The sequence below is a fragment of the Thalassophryne amazonica genome, chromosome 17 (genome assembly GCF_902500255.1).
Source record: "Thalassophryne amazonica chromosome 17, fThaAma1.1, whole genome shotgun sequence".
Taxonomy (NCBI): domain Eukaryota; kingdom Metazoa; phylum Chordata; class Actinopteri; order Batrachoidiformes; family Batrachoididae; genus Thalassophryne; species Thalassophryne amazonica.
In genome coordinates this window covers 39,698,514-39,713,540 of record NC_047119.1, presented here as the reverse complement: position 1 = coordinate 39,713,540, position 15,027 = coordinate 39,698,514, and the positions used below count along the sequence as shown (strand labels likewise).

The following is a 15,027-nucleotide window of genomic DNA, read 5'->3' as shown; positions in this document are numbered from 1 at the left end:
TTTGACACCAAAGCTAAGGCATCACTCACACACACACACACACACACACACACACACACACACACACACACACACACACACACACACACACACACACACACACACACACACACACACACACACACACACACACACACACACACAGGTGCTCCAACTCCTAATTCCCTAATGTATTATGTCCTTAAATATAGATGGTCATATGAATAACATGGAAACAGTAGGGAAATTGTGCTGCATAGGCCATGAGGTAAATATGATTTCTGTTAATATACAGTAAGAAAAGGGCTGTGTTGTGCACAACTCCATCTGGGCCGCTATTGTATGTTCTAAGTCTTACTGAATAAAATTAATCCCTTAGTAATAATTTCCTAGGTTAAACATTTTCATACTTTCAACTTACAATTTCTCCAGTCGAGAGATACTGTCAGTGAGCTTACTGAATGTAATGTTAATAACAACCAAAAATATTTTATGCCAATTCCACAGTGTATCACACATGTCCTTCTGCCCCTTCTCACCAGGCTGGCAGTAGCTACTCCACCTTGGAACGGCTACCAGCGATTGCTAAACAGTAGCACAGCTAGTCGGCTTCTTACCTATCCATCTACCACGCCACGAGGCAGCTAATACTTAATACGAGATGTCTTAATAATGACATGGCATGCCATTACAGAAGGAAAAGATTACAAAAATACGTTTTGTATAAAATCATAGTTTCACAACACACGACAAGTAGTAGAGTAGAAATAAGATATTAGTTGGATTTGAGAAAGTGAAAGGGGGGGATGCCATAACTAACACGCACTAGCAATTACTTTAGACACACAGCACAGGTCGTCCTTGTGACAGCTCAAGACAAATGGAAGAGTTCTATATGCTGGCGCAACAATACAAGAGAAGTCAAAGTGTATGAAAATAAATCAAATGGGTACATGTTTGTGACTGATCTGAGTCAGGATGACGACTTAGTCTTAGTTTCAGGCAATAAATGGGAAACGAAACGCCGAAGCGGTGAATAGCTACACTGCATTGGCTAGCTACTAGCAAGTGTTGAGTTGAATTCTAACCTCAATCTCTACCTGCTGGGTCACGTCTCTCTCCGTCTCCGTCTCCTCCTCCTCCTGTTCACTCTGCTCCTCTTGTTCCCCAGCTCTGACAACCATCTCCTCCTCCTCTTCACTCTCCACCACCTGTGCTCTCGACGCCGGTCCCGGGCTAGTTTGAAATGATGGACCGGCGGCCCCACTACCCGAACCCGAGGTCGAGCTTGCGTCGTCTTTTAATTTGTTTTCTTTTTTCCTTTCGCTTCTCAGCTCCACTCTTTTGCTTCTCCATTTTGCGCACAACTCTCCGTTTTCCACTCGAGCTCGGACCGAATAGCCAAAACTTTGAGTGATGACTTGGGTCAGGTGGGGGCCTGTAGGGAGGGGCGGGCCTTCGAGAACCAAGGAATTTCATTGGACTAGCCCAGTGTGCCTCAGGAGAAGCATCCAATGGGCCACTATGTGTCATTTTTTACCGTCGCAATCAATAAAAACTATAATTATATACATATATTTTTTACTGACAGACCTGAGGGGGCCCAAAGTATGTGAGGGCCCGGCGGGATTTGCCCGGTATGCCAGATAACCAGTCCAGCCCTGGTGTCTGTCAACACAATCCGTTAGGTCATTATGGAGCTGACAGTCAGCTTGTCTCCTCACAGTGCTCTTCAACCTGAATCCTGACAAACTGTGTCCTGGCGACCAACGTCCTAATGAGTCTCATTCGAATGACTTGCATCGCAGTGACACACGTGATGTCTCAATAACCTGTTTCCTGATGATTTACATACCAGAGAGTCGTGTCCCAGTGAGCTGCAACCCGATAACCTGCATCCTGACCCGTATCCCAATGACACACGTTCCAGTGACATGTGTTCCAGTGACATGTGTTCCAGTGACATGTGCCCTGACGCCACGCATCCTGATAGCCAGCATTGCGCTAACATGCGCCCTGATGACCTGCGTCCTGATACGTGATGACACATGTTCCGGTGACATGTGTCCTAATGAGCCGCGTTCTAATGACCAGCACACTCACAATAAGCTGCATCCTGATGAGCCACATCCTGAGGACCTGAGCCCAAATGACATGCATCCTAGATGATACAGTATTTCTTTTGTGCTTTATCCACATGAAAATGAGCCTTTGTGTGTGTGTGTGTGTCAGTTGGGGCAAACTGGCAGAGATGCTATGAATGCTGTTAACTTTGTTTCTTCTTTCTTCTCAAAGACCCATCCACCTGGACAATCATGTGCCTTGACATTTCCTCTCTTAGCTATCTAGGCATGCCCCTCTAGATCCACTGAAGTCCCCACTGCAGACTCTCAGGTTTTAGCTGAGAAAATTTTGACAGTTAATGGATCATTATTATATGATGGGCTTACAGGGACTAAGGGATCAAGAAAGTTCTATCTAATCTAATCTACAGGAATTGAACTGTTGAGCCAACGTGTATCTGTATTTATTTGTTTCCAGTTGTTGCTTGGGAGTGGTGTTGGCACAGTGCGACTTTATGATACAGATGCCAAGAAGAACTTATATGAGATGAACATCAATGAAACCTATCCACGGTAAAGCTCCAGTCAGGTTTAACGGTTTATGTACACAGCCAATAACATGGTATTAGCAACACAACCATTCTACTATTCATACACAGACATATATATGAAGTATTTATGGATTAAAATAAACTATAAATTATCCAGTACTGGAGGAGGAGCGACAGTCAGCAATGCCCAGCAGGTAACTCCACCTACCTGTACATGTACAGCTTTTACGTTGTCATTCTTGTATGTCATAGAACAAAAAATAAATTCAAGCTTCTTTATACAAATTAAACTAAAAGAAGTTGAATAAAGTTGAGATTAAATTTTCAGTTTCTCTGAGCCAGGATCTTTTAATAAATTGGTAAATGATCAATGGACTGCATTTATCTCACGCTTTTCCATCTGAATCAGAAGCTCAAACCACTACATTGATCCCTTGTTTTCTCTCTCTCTCTCTCTCTCTCTCACACACACACACACACACACACACACACACACACACACACACACACACACACACACACACACACGCACTGATGTCAGGGTGTGATTAAGTATTTTGTGTGAGTCAGGATCTTGTCTTTGGATAAATTAAGTTGGTTTTTTGTTTGTTTTTTAAGTCTTTGTGAGGATCCTGTCTTTGGGTAAATTAAGGTGGGTTTTTAACTGTCAGGATCTTGTCTTTTGATAAACTGAGTTATTTTTGTCTGTCAGGATCTTTTCTTTGAATAAATTGAGTTTTTTGTGTCAGAATCTTGTCTTTGGATAAACTGAGTTATTTTTATCTGTGTCGGGACCTTCCCTTACCAAAAAGTAGTATATGCAAGTATGTTTCAAGTATACTTCGAGTTTACTTTTTATATACTTATCAGTACTATTTTTTGGTAAGGGTTGTCTTTGAATAAATTGTTTTTGTGTGTTTGTCAGGATCTTGTCTTTCTGGATCTGAGTCATTTTTGTCTGTTTTGGGATCTTGCCTTTGAATAAATTGAGTTTTTTATGTGTCAGAATTTTGTCTTTTGATAAACTGAGTTCTTTTTGTCTGTGTCAGGATCTTGTCTTTGAATAAATTGAGGGTTTTTTGTTTGTGTGTTTTTTTGTTTCAGGATCTTGTCTTTGGCCTGCAGTCCGAGCGGTTCATCCTTTGTGTGTTCTGCGGCAGCGCTCAGTCATTCTGGAAGTGCTGATTCTGTTCCTCGACTTCCGGTTCCAGCTTCTGGACAGCTGCTGCTTTGGGACACAAAGACAGTCAAACAGCAGGTGAGATTTAATTTCACTGAAAGAAGGTACACAAAGAATTAATTTTGACTTCACAGAAATGTGATGCATCAGATTATAAACTCATGTTATTGAGAGCCGAAGTCAAAAGTGTCCAAAATGTCACATAATCTACATTGGTCAAATCCTGTTCCTAAAATACAGTCCTAAAACAAGATAGTACAAATACCCCCATCTAAATGTTAATTTATTGTTGAGGTAGTGGCTACTGACTGAGCTAATAGGTTAACCTAAACCAGTCACGATGACAGTAGGATTTAGTGCTGATAACCTGCAGGAGCCGAGATATTACTGTTGAAGTGTCTGAGAGTCCCTTACCCTCATCCAGTGGTAAAAGAAGAAGAACCAAATGTCACAATCTATGGTTTTCTAGGGGTATTTGTACATCTCAAATACACCTTGCAGTACAGTCTGACTCAAAGCAGTACCAAGATCTCTCCCTGCGGTCACTGGAACCTTCTTTGCAATTTCAGTTTCAATTTATTAATTTATATAGCGCCAACTCACGACAAAGTCGCCCCAAGGTGCTTCACACAATTCACAACAACACAAATTAATCTAAAATCAAAATTAAAAGCAAGAAAAGCACAATAAAAAGATAAAACACAGAAGAATAAAAGGAAATTACAAAGCAAACACAAACAAATTAAATTAATGATAAGACAGTCTAAAAAAGTGGGTCTTCAGTCTTGATTTAAAACTCTCCACCGTGTCAGACTGCCGAATAACAGCAGGTACATTGTTCCAAAGAGTCGGACCATGGTAGGAGGAGGCTCTATACCCCACAGACGTCTTGTTCATCCTCGGAACACACAGAAGCCCTGCGCCCTGTGAACGCAAGGGCCTCGCAGGTACGTAGGGCTTAACCAAGTCCGCCAGGTAAGAAGGTGCCAGTCCATGAACAATTTTATAAACCAACAATAAAACTTTAAAATCCGATCTGGCAGAAACCGGTAGCCAATGAAGGTATGCCAGAATGGGAGTAATGTGGTCAAACCTTCTACTTTGTGTCAAAAGTCTGGCAGCAGCATTCTGTACCAGCTGAAGTCCTCGAATGCTAGACTGTGGCAGGCCAGAAAATAAAACATTACAATAATCCAGTCTGGAAGAAATAAACGCATGTATCAAAGTCTCAGCATCAGCCATAGACAGGATGGGACGAATCCTCACCACATTTCGCAGATGAAAGAAGGCAGCCCTCATAATGTCTCTAATGTAGGGACCAAAAGACAATGTAGGATCGAAAAGTACTCCAAGATTTCTCACTTTGTCCGTATGATGCACAACACACAAACCAAAATTAAGCGCCAACTGGTCAAAATGATGCCGATGTCTGGCTGGACCAAGAACCATCATTTCAGTCTTATCAGAATTCAAGAGTAGGAAATTACTACACAACCAACTTCTCACAGATATAAGGCAATCTTCCAAGGCTTTTATATGGGCAAGATTACCAGCAGTTACCGGCATGTACAATTGAGTATCATCAGCATAAGGCAATCCCGTAATGCCGCAGAATATGCCCAAGGGGCACTATATAAAGTGAGAAAAGCAAGGGGCCTAACACAGACTCCTGTGGAACCCCAAATTTCATTTTACAAAGACCAGAAGTAGTGTTATTATACACAACACAATAAGAACAACTGGACAAGTATGACGTCAGCCAAGCAAGAACACTTCCAGTAATTCCAAAGTAATTTTCCAGCCTATCAAGTAAAACACGATGATCCACAGTATCAAACGCAGCACTAAGATCCAAGACCACTAAAACCATTGTGGTGTCCGAATCCATTGCACACAGAAAATCATTCACCACTCTGGTAAGCGCTGTCTCTGTGGAGTGATGTTTTCTGAAAGCAGACTGAAGTGGCTCAGAAAGATCATTCTCAGTAAGATGATCTACAAGCTGCTGTGAGACCACTTTTTCCAGAATTTTAGAACAGAAAGACAGATTTGATATCGGACTGTAATTATTCAATACACCAGGGTCAAGACCAGATTTCTTAAGCAATGGTTTAATCACTGCAGATTTAAAACACCCAGGAACAGAACCAGAGATTAATGAAAGATTAACAGTTTCCAACACAGTAGGCCCAAGAACGGGCCACAGGTCCTTAAACAATTTTGTTGGCATAGGATCAAATAGGCAGGTTGTGCTTTTTGTAGACATCATGAGCTTTGCTAGCGCGTCTAGTGAAATAGTATCAAATTCTGTAAATCTAGGTGTCACCTCATTATTAACACCCACGTCCACAGCAGGGTGCAGAGATTGAGCCAAAGCATGTTTAAATATGCTCAATCTAATGTCTTCTATTTTCTTCTTAAAGTACTCCAAGAAGTCTTGAGCTATAAACAGAGAAGGACTAACAGGTGACTGACCATGGATAAGAAATGCTACAGTATCAAACAAAAATTTTGAGTTGTGCTTATTTTTATTGATCAAATCTGAATAGTAAGCCTGCTTTGTAGTCCATAGTGCATGCTTATACTCTGCAACTGCATCATGCCATGCAGAGTGGAACACCACTAATTTATAGCTACGCCACTTCCGTTCCAGACCTCTAGCCTTCTGCCTGAAGTCCCGCAAGTAACCATTAAACCAAGGCGACTGCACTTTGGGAAGGTAAGGCCTTAATAAAGGAGGCGCAATCTCATCAAGTGTAGTTTTGAGTACCGAATTCAAACCATCCACCAGACTGTCCACTGATTGAGCATTCTGCAAAGTTAAAGCTAAAAGACCAGGCAATCTGGTTTCAAGTTTAGTCCTAGTTGAAGGTTTAATGCATCGCCACAGTAATAGGCCAGGTTGTTGCTCCACTAAACGCGGTAATGTAAATGTAAACTTAATAAGTGAATGGTCAGAGACCACCGATGCAAGGGGCAGTATACCAACATTCATGACAGCAACACCTCATACCAAAACCAAATCCAGGGTATTACCACTAATATGTGTTGAGCCCTGAATACACTGCTGAAATCCCAATGCATCTACAATCTCCATAAATGATTTACAGAGGGGATCAGAGGGCCGATTCATATGAATGTTAAAATCACCCATAATCAAAATATTATCAGCATTAGTTGACAAGCTAGAAACAAACTCACCAAATTCATCCAGGAATTCAGAATATGGGCCAGGGGGCCTATAAACAATGACAAAATAACACGACTGATGTCCATGCTTCTGCCTTAATATGTAACATCATGGGCAGAGCGGAGAATCAGATGCTCAAACGATCCATACCTGTAACCCCCAACAGTTACTAACGTAAACCTAGACTTATAAATAAAAGCAACACCCCCGCCCTGCTTCATACCACGGGAAACATGACTAAATGTGTATGCCGGTGGGAACACTTCATTCAGGGGAAGAACAACTGTATGTTTAAGCCAGGTTTCACACAAACCAATCATATCCAAATGGTGATCCACAGTTAAATCATTGATCAGCATAGATTTTGAAGACAATGATCTAACATTTATAAGACCCAAACTAAGGACCTTGGGCAGAGTTGACAATTGGACTATTTGGGTTTATGGGTGGTTCCAAAATTACATTTCTAAGATACCTAAAAATAGGTTTAGGCCTGACACAGTCCACACGGATCGCAGGCATCAGACATGAAATATTTAATACAGCAGGAACAACCAGCAGGTCATCCTCGACTCCAGTGTCATTCTATGTAGTAATAGGTACTAAATTTGAAAAACATATCTCCCTGTAAATTCTATGAACAAGTCTACAGGAGCAGGCCACAGCCTCAATCTGATAAATCTCCCTCCAAAAAAACCACTTTCAGCACCTTGGATTGTCCGCACTAAATTCCCCGCTAAACTAGTGGATCCCACACCCACACTCATCCCATATTCTGCGACCTGCTGTATACTCCAAGTGATACCCTCCCTGCAGAGCCCCATCTATATTCGCGGACAAGATGGCAGCTCCCTCTCTAGTAGGGTGACCCAGGTTCCTGGTTCACTGACCATGATGGTGGAAGTTCCCTGATTGGTGGAGGAGCTAATTTGCAGTCTGGTAAACTGTAAGCAAACTGGAACAACCAAATCACTGAATGTTTTAACACCGACCCACAAAATAAAAAGACTTCTGTAAAACTGAAATATAAGTCCCACCTACTTCTCCACAGTACATGAAACCCAGCTAGTGACTGATGATGTCATATTATTTGTGTTGTCAGTCTGGTGACAAACCTTTGACCTGCTGACTTGGTTCTTTTGGGTCCATTCTGTCCTGTGGTTCTGTGGTTTCACTCTCACTCTGAGTCACTGAGTTATCTGCAAAAATAGAAAAGCATTGAGCAGAAAACCGTCTTAACCCAATAGCACTGTGTTTTTTGTGTCTTAGATCCAGTTCTCTTTAGAACCAGAACCAGTGGCCATTAACTGCACCGCCTTCAACCACAATGGAAACCTGCTCGTGACCGGCGCCGCTGATGGAGTCATCAGACTCTTTGGTTTGTTTTCATCACATTTTAAACTCTTTGATGGAGCATTTGGTGATCCAGCTTTTCTAATCACTTTTTATCTCAAAAGTTTGAAACATATCAAACGTTTGCTTCACACTGAACCAGTTCTTCACATTAGCGTCAACTTCACCACCTCTCCTTAAACCACTGAGAACCAAATAACACCAAAAAAGCACATGCAGGCGTGCTCTCAGTGTAACAAAATGTATGTAATGACCGGAGGCTTGTAGGTTCAATCCCACACACAGTCGGGAAATGTGGAAGAACTGAGTTCAGGTTTTTATTAAGGTGCTCTTGAGCAAGTCATTTATCCTTAATTTGCTCCTGCAGCTGAACACCTCACATGGCGACATTGTCGTGTGAACAGGTGACATATGGCCGGAAAGCTGTTGGTACAGTCCAGTTATACTTTGTCCTTTGACTTTTTCCGTACAACCTCAGTCCAGTTACACTTTGACTTTTTCTGTACAACCTCAGTCCAGTTACACTTTGACTTTTTCTGTACAACCTCAGTCCAGTTACACTTTGTCCTTTGACTTTTTCCATACAACCTCAGTCCAGTTACACTTTGACTTTTTCTGTACAACCTCAGTCCAGTTACACTTTGTCCTTTGACTTTTTCCATACAACCTCAGTCCAGTTACACTTTGACTTTTTCTGTACAACCTCAGTCCAGTTACACTTTGTCCTTTGACTTTTTCCATACAACCTCAGTCCAGTTACACTTTGACTTTTTCCATACAACCTCAGTCCAGTTACACTTTGACTTTTTCTGTACAACCTCAGTCCAGTTACTCTTTGACCTTTGACATTCTGCGTACGATCTCAGTCCAGTTACACTTTGACCTTTGACTTTCTCCATGTGACCTCAGCAGTTTATTGTCTTTGCAGATATGCAGCGTTACGAGAGCGTGATGAGCTGGAGGGCTCACGATGGCGAGGTTTACAGTGTGGACTTCAGCTACGATGAAAACACCGTCTTCAGCATCGGAGAGGACAGAAAGGTTGGTAGGCGGAGCCACATTTTAACCACAGCCGGTGCCATAAATGTGAATAATTCAGAGTGTGACTGTGTGTGTCATCAGTTCATTCAGTGGAACATCCATCGCTGTGGGGTCAAACAGTCCGACCAACTTTTACCTCAAGATGCCACCGGACCCTTTGTCCTCTCGGGATACAGCGGATACAAGCAGGTGGGCACAGTTACCATGGAAACAGCAGCTTTACTGCCAGGAACTTTAACCACATTCATATGTGAAGAATACTAAAACTATACACATGTAAATACAATGCCTATAAAAAAAATCCAGATGCCCTGTTTCCATGTTTTTATTGTTTCATGCCATAAATAAATTAAAATTGGCATTTGACAAATAAAAAACTGATCTTTAAATTGAAAGGAAAAACAAATATTGATAACAACAGTGAAATAATGAGAATAATAATAGTAATAAATGAATGATGATGATAAATTATTATTATTATAAAGCACTTTCCTAAACAAAACTAGTGCTTCCCATAATCAGCAAAACATGAATGCACACATGCCTAAATGTGCCCATGATGGTTTTCATTTGGGACAATTAAATGAATAAAGCAGCCACCCATCGCGCATCGTGCCAGCTTCTAGCCTGTTCCCAACCCAACCCAATGCATTTGCGCATCACATATGATTTGAACATTGACGGAATGAAAATGTTTCCTATTAACAAAAACAAATTCATCATGTGATGGCGTCTTTATCGCAATATGTGTGCAGTCAATAGCTCTGATTGCATTAGGGAAACCGTCTCTCGCTGTAAATTGAGCTTTAATGTTGGAATGTGATGTACCTGGATGACATTCAGATGTTTGCATTCCACACAGCTGCCATGGCTCAGCGCAAGGTTGACTGGCACACTCCTGACCAATTGGCCAGCTCCTGCTGGAATGCTCCCATTGCCAGGAAGCCCAGCGTGGTCAGCACCTGTGTGGACACAGACAACCCCTGGTTCCTCACCATATTGTACTCTGAGCCAGCCGCAGTACTGTGCACAGTTCCAGTAACAGTGGCCTCTGTAATCAAAATCATCTTATGAGCCAGTTATCGTCATTTGCAAGTGAATTCTTGCGTTCCCTGAATACACTCTCACCTCAGATTGCACCATTTTGTCACACTCCAGCACATAGATTCCTGAGTGTTGAGAACCCCATTGGCTGGAGAAGACTGAGGACACGCCCACGTTTCATTTGGCTGTAGCAGATACGTAGATGGTTACAGGGATGGACCGGTTGTTTGCCTGAGTGGTTTCCACCCAGGACCCAGGGGCTTATCTGTGGTGTTGTGGATGCAACATGTGCTCCCAGACCTGACTTTTGGACAAAATGACCTTATGATAAAGGACAACTGGATAAACATGAATAATCTAAATTAAATAAACATATCTAATTCAAAATAAAAGCAATCTCTGTAATCAGCACTTTTCTTCAGACGTACTGGTATTTGTTCATCACTGAAATCAGTCACTAATATAAAGACTGACACTGCTTTGTGTCCAAAAAAGGCCTCAGTGGCTGTGATTGGAGAGGTCGTAGACGTGTTTTACTCACATCATCCAGTATTATTTGATTTGATTTGGATCATGTTATTTTTTTGTTTGTTTGTTTTGAGCTCATATTTTATGGTTGTTGATTTGTTTCAAAGAATCTAAGCTTTGCTTCTGTAGTCACACACCTATGCCACAAAGCAGCTCAGAGCTTAATTTCTTTAAAAAATGCTAAATAATTCTGTTTCTTCGGGTTATTCTTTGGGCTGGCTTGACTTCAATTTATTGAAATAAAGCATCTAATGTTTTTTTTTTGTTTGTTTTTTTTTTTGATGAACTGTACTTCAGGTTCAGGTTCCTCGTGGTCGACTCTTCGCCTTTGACTCTGAAGGACAGCACGTTCTGACCTGTTCCAGCTCCGGAGGACTTGTGTACAGGGTTGGCGTCGCATTCACGCTTTCTTCACACCGTTTTTAGATGGCTGATGTTACTGAAACAATCTGAGTATTGTGTCACTTCCTGCCTCCTTCTAGCTGACCAATGGGGAGCCCGCACTGGAGAGCGTGCTGTCGCTGGGTGGGCACAAAGCGCCAGTGGTGACAGTTGATTGGTGCTCGGCGATGGACTGTGGCACGTGTTTGAGCGCCTCAATGGACGGAAAAATCAAAGTGAGCACGCTCCTCGCTCAGAAGTCTTGAGTCCACACTCATCAATCCAGATCCACTCTTCCAGAGTTCTATTAGTTGAGTTCCATTAGACAGAATGGCAGCAAACTGGCAGATGTTCAGATGTTTTAACATACACCCAAATCAAATGTTTATAAAATGTTCCAATGTTGCATCATAATATAAAAATAAAATGTTTTCTCCGGAGTGTAAAAGAGAACTTCACTTTGTCTTTATCTTGCTTTGATTTTCTTCTGTGATTAACCACAACCCAATCCATCTTTAATCTAACCCTGTCATGATCTGGCCCGTTTGGGCCAGCTGTTCTGATTCTGGACTTTGTTGTTTCCTCTTTCATGTTCTGAGCCTTTTGTCTTTTAGTCATGTATAGTCCCGCTTAGGTTATGTCTGATCTTGCTTCATGTTCATGTCAGGTTATCATTAGTTTTGTTTCTGTTATCCCGGTATTTGTCATTCATGTTCACTTAGTCACTTCAGTCCTAGTTTGTTTCTGTTCATTTATGCTTTGGTCTACAGTTCGGTTTATCACTTTTGGCATTTTGCTGTTGTCACAGGTATTGGTCATTATTTATCTCTGATTATGTTCCATTTATTGTTTATCTGTTAAGTCCTTTTATTTATATCGTATAGTCACTGGCTGTCATTCTGTTCATTATTCAGTCTTAGTTTATACTGTCATCTCACCATTGTTTATTGCATTCACTTTTATATTTTGATCTATCTCACTCAGGTTATAGTTAAGATAATTGATTTCTTTGTTTACTGCCATCTTAGTTCTGTCAGGTATGGTTTATATGATTCTGTTTTAGCTCTGTTCATTGTTCTACGTTTCTTTCATGCCAGCCCAAATATGTTCCCACTCCATATCACTGCATCAGCCATTGTGTTTTTGTCTCACTGTTTGTCTGCTTTGTATTTTCACTCACTCCCGCTCTTGCACTTGCTCACGTGTCTGTTACTTTCATCACTCCACTGTTTTCCTGCCTTCACTCTCTTGCACTTACCTTTGTCTTCCCTGGTCACGCCCCCTTCCAGAACCTTCCCTGACACCTGTGTCTTGTTCCACTAATTACATCACCAGTTATTTGAGCCCTCACAGTCTCAGTCCCTTGCTCAGTTGTTGAATGATTTCACTTTCCAGCACTCACATCCTTGCCTTGTTTTGCCTTGTATTCAGCCTGCCGGTATCTGACTTTGTTTTGCTCTTGACCTTGTACTTGTCTTTGCCTCTGATTACCTCCACGCCGTGTTTTTTGACCCCAGCCTGTTTTTTGGACCAAGCCTCAGCCTCACGTCTGTCTGTACCTTTGCCATCGCTACTGGACCTCCTGTGTACCGAATCCCAGCTTGTAATTAAACCTTTTTCTTACACCAGTCTGTTTGTGAGTGTTTTGCATTTGTGTCCTGCTCGGTTTGTGCCACGCCTGACAGAACAATCGAGCCAATCATGGACACAGCAAACTCTCTTCCTGCTGTCTCAGCTGCAAATTTTGCCACCATCTGTGACATTTTTTCAGAAATTGACATCTTTTTTGACTGTTTCCGCTCCTGCTTCACACCCAGGAATAAGTTTATCTCAATCAAGCCCTGGACCTGGTAGAGGCGAACACTTGGCTGTGTAAGTATTTCCCAGACCTGGAAAGGCTGGATGAATTTTTTGCTGCAGGAAAGCTCCCAGCCTGGATTATTCAGCCCGAACGCCACCTGTCATCCAGCCTCTGACTCACAGACACTGACTCCGAGTGGGAGGACATTGAGGATGAGACGACATCTGAGGCTGAAGGTCAGAGGCTTCAAGAAATCGCCACGGTATTTTTTAAAATTCAGGACTTGTTTTTTGAGTTTTTGGGCAGTTCAGATCATTGGCGCAGACAACGTATTTTTTCAGCTTTAGATGAAATATTGCAGGCTGAGCCTGACATTGTGTCTGCGTACCCAGACTTAAATAATATCAAGGTGCTGTTTGTTCAAGGTCAAATCCCACTATATATTGAAGATCCCATGTATTTTTTTTGAGTCTGAACTATATGAACCCGGTTTGAGTCCGCCTCCTCCTATCACCCTCTCTGATGCTGCTATCACACTTCCGCCTTCATCCACATCAGATCCCAAGCTGTCACCTGCAGCGACGCTAACCACGCCCAGCCCATGCCCTATCCCAGCTCCACGACGCTTAGTCACGCAGACGCCACCCGGACCGCAGCAGCCAGGAGGACAGGCGCATGGCCCGTCAGCCACAGTGATGCCACAAATGCCTCGCCAAGCTCCAATCCCAGCACCAAGGAGGAAGCGCTCGTCTCAGCTCCAGGCCTCGGCTCTTGCATACTCCTCCGTCACCAGCGCAGAAGCGCAATTTTTGCCCGACCCTTCGGAAGGGATGACGTCAGTGAGTTCATCCCCAGAGCCATCGGGAAAGTCTACGTCATCATTACGCATATCTGCATTTCCCGGGGCTTCCCCCGGGTCCCCGCCTCCTTGCCAAGCTGAACCATTCATGTATTTTGAAGCACCTGCTGGAAACGTCACAGCTCCTCAGCATTTGGAAGGAGAGCTCTCACCCCCTTGAACCCTCAGCCATGAATCGCGTGAAGCACGCGTCACCAGGCGCAGAGCAACTGACCACACCAGCGCCTACTGTCGGCTCATCGTCTCCGCAGATGCCCTCATCTCCTCAGCTCGCAGCAGCTCTGTCACCCTCTCCCTTGTCTTCAGTGATGGATCCAGGGAGGAACTCCATGCCTCAGCAGTCCACAATGCTCATACCGCTGGGAACCTGTAGCACACATTCACTTCCAGAGCCGCCGGCACCGCTAACGCGGTCTGAACTGCCAGAGCTACTGGAAAACATCACGGCTCCTTGTGAGGCATCTCCCGCAACGTGCCCTCTTCCAGAATCATCAGCATCGTTGGGAGAACCTGCGCCACGCCCATCTTCAGGCAATCTCATCAGATCTGCTCCACCGGCACTTCCACCCTCCGCCAAAGTTTCGGTACCGTTCTCCAAGAAGAATGAAGACGACTCTGCTGGTAGGACTGTTTGCTTGTTTTTTTTGACGTAATAATGGCTTTTGAAATAATATTCCACCTGTTGTGTCCACCAGAAAAACATTATTTTCTTTCCAGTCAGTACCTTTTTGGTTGGACTAAGAACTTCGCCTCTAGGAGTTTGACAATGTTTTTTTCTATTTTATTTTTCTGTGTGCCTTTATGTTTCTGGACCGTGCACTGTTTACATTTTCATTTGAAATGGGTCCATATCCGTAATTACAGTTTTGCTAAGTTTTCAGCCAGGTCTTTTTGTAAAGTCTTTGTTTTTGGTTACCCCCTGAGTACGTGTCACTGGATTTTCTTCCGAATGCAAGCCTTGGTTAAGCATTTCTCTCCCGCACGTTTTTTTGTTTGTCCTGTTTTGTCGGCTCCCTCAGTCCATTTCAAAGGTTTTTTTCATCTATTAAGGTCCATG

At 42.8% G+C, this 15,027-nt stretch overlaps 1 protein-coding gene across 3 annotated transcripts in view; it reads left to right on the top strand.

Moving 5' to 3' along the window:
* The window catches only part of wdr91 (WD repeat domain 91), a 32,447-nt gene extending 20,684 nt beyond the window's left edge, over nt 1–11,763 (top strand). For 2 of the 3 annotated variants that reach the window (XM_034192441.1, XM_034192440.1), the window contains 7 exons: nt 2,521–2,615; nt 3,698–3,851; nt 8,233–8,341; nt 9,245–9,357; nt 9,439–9,546; nt 11,227–11,316; nt 11,412–11,763. In XM_034192441.1, the coding sequence (XP_034048332.1) occupies nt 2,521–2,615; nt 3,698–3,851; nt 8,233–8,341; nt 9,245–9,357; nt 9,439–9,546; nt 11,227–11,316; nt 11,412–11,576 (834 nt within the window). In that variant the 3' untranslated portion in view covers nt 11,577–11,763. Of the gene's footprint in view, nt 1–2,520; nt 2,616–3,697; nt 3,852–8,232; nt 8,538–9,244; nt 9,358–9,438; nt 9,547–11,226; nt 11,317–11,411 lie in introns of those variants that run through there. The other variant, XM_034192442.1, reaches the window with a different exon arrangement.
* The last annotated feature ends 3,264 nt before the right edge of the window (nt 11,764–15,027 follow it).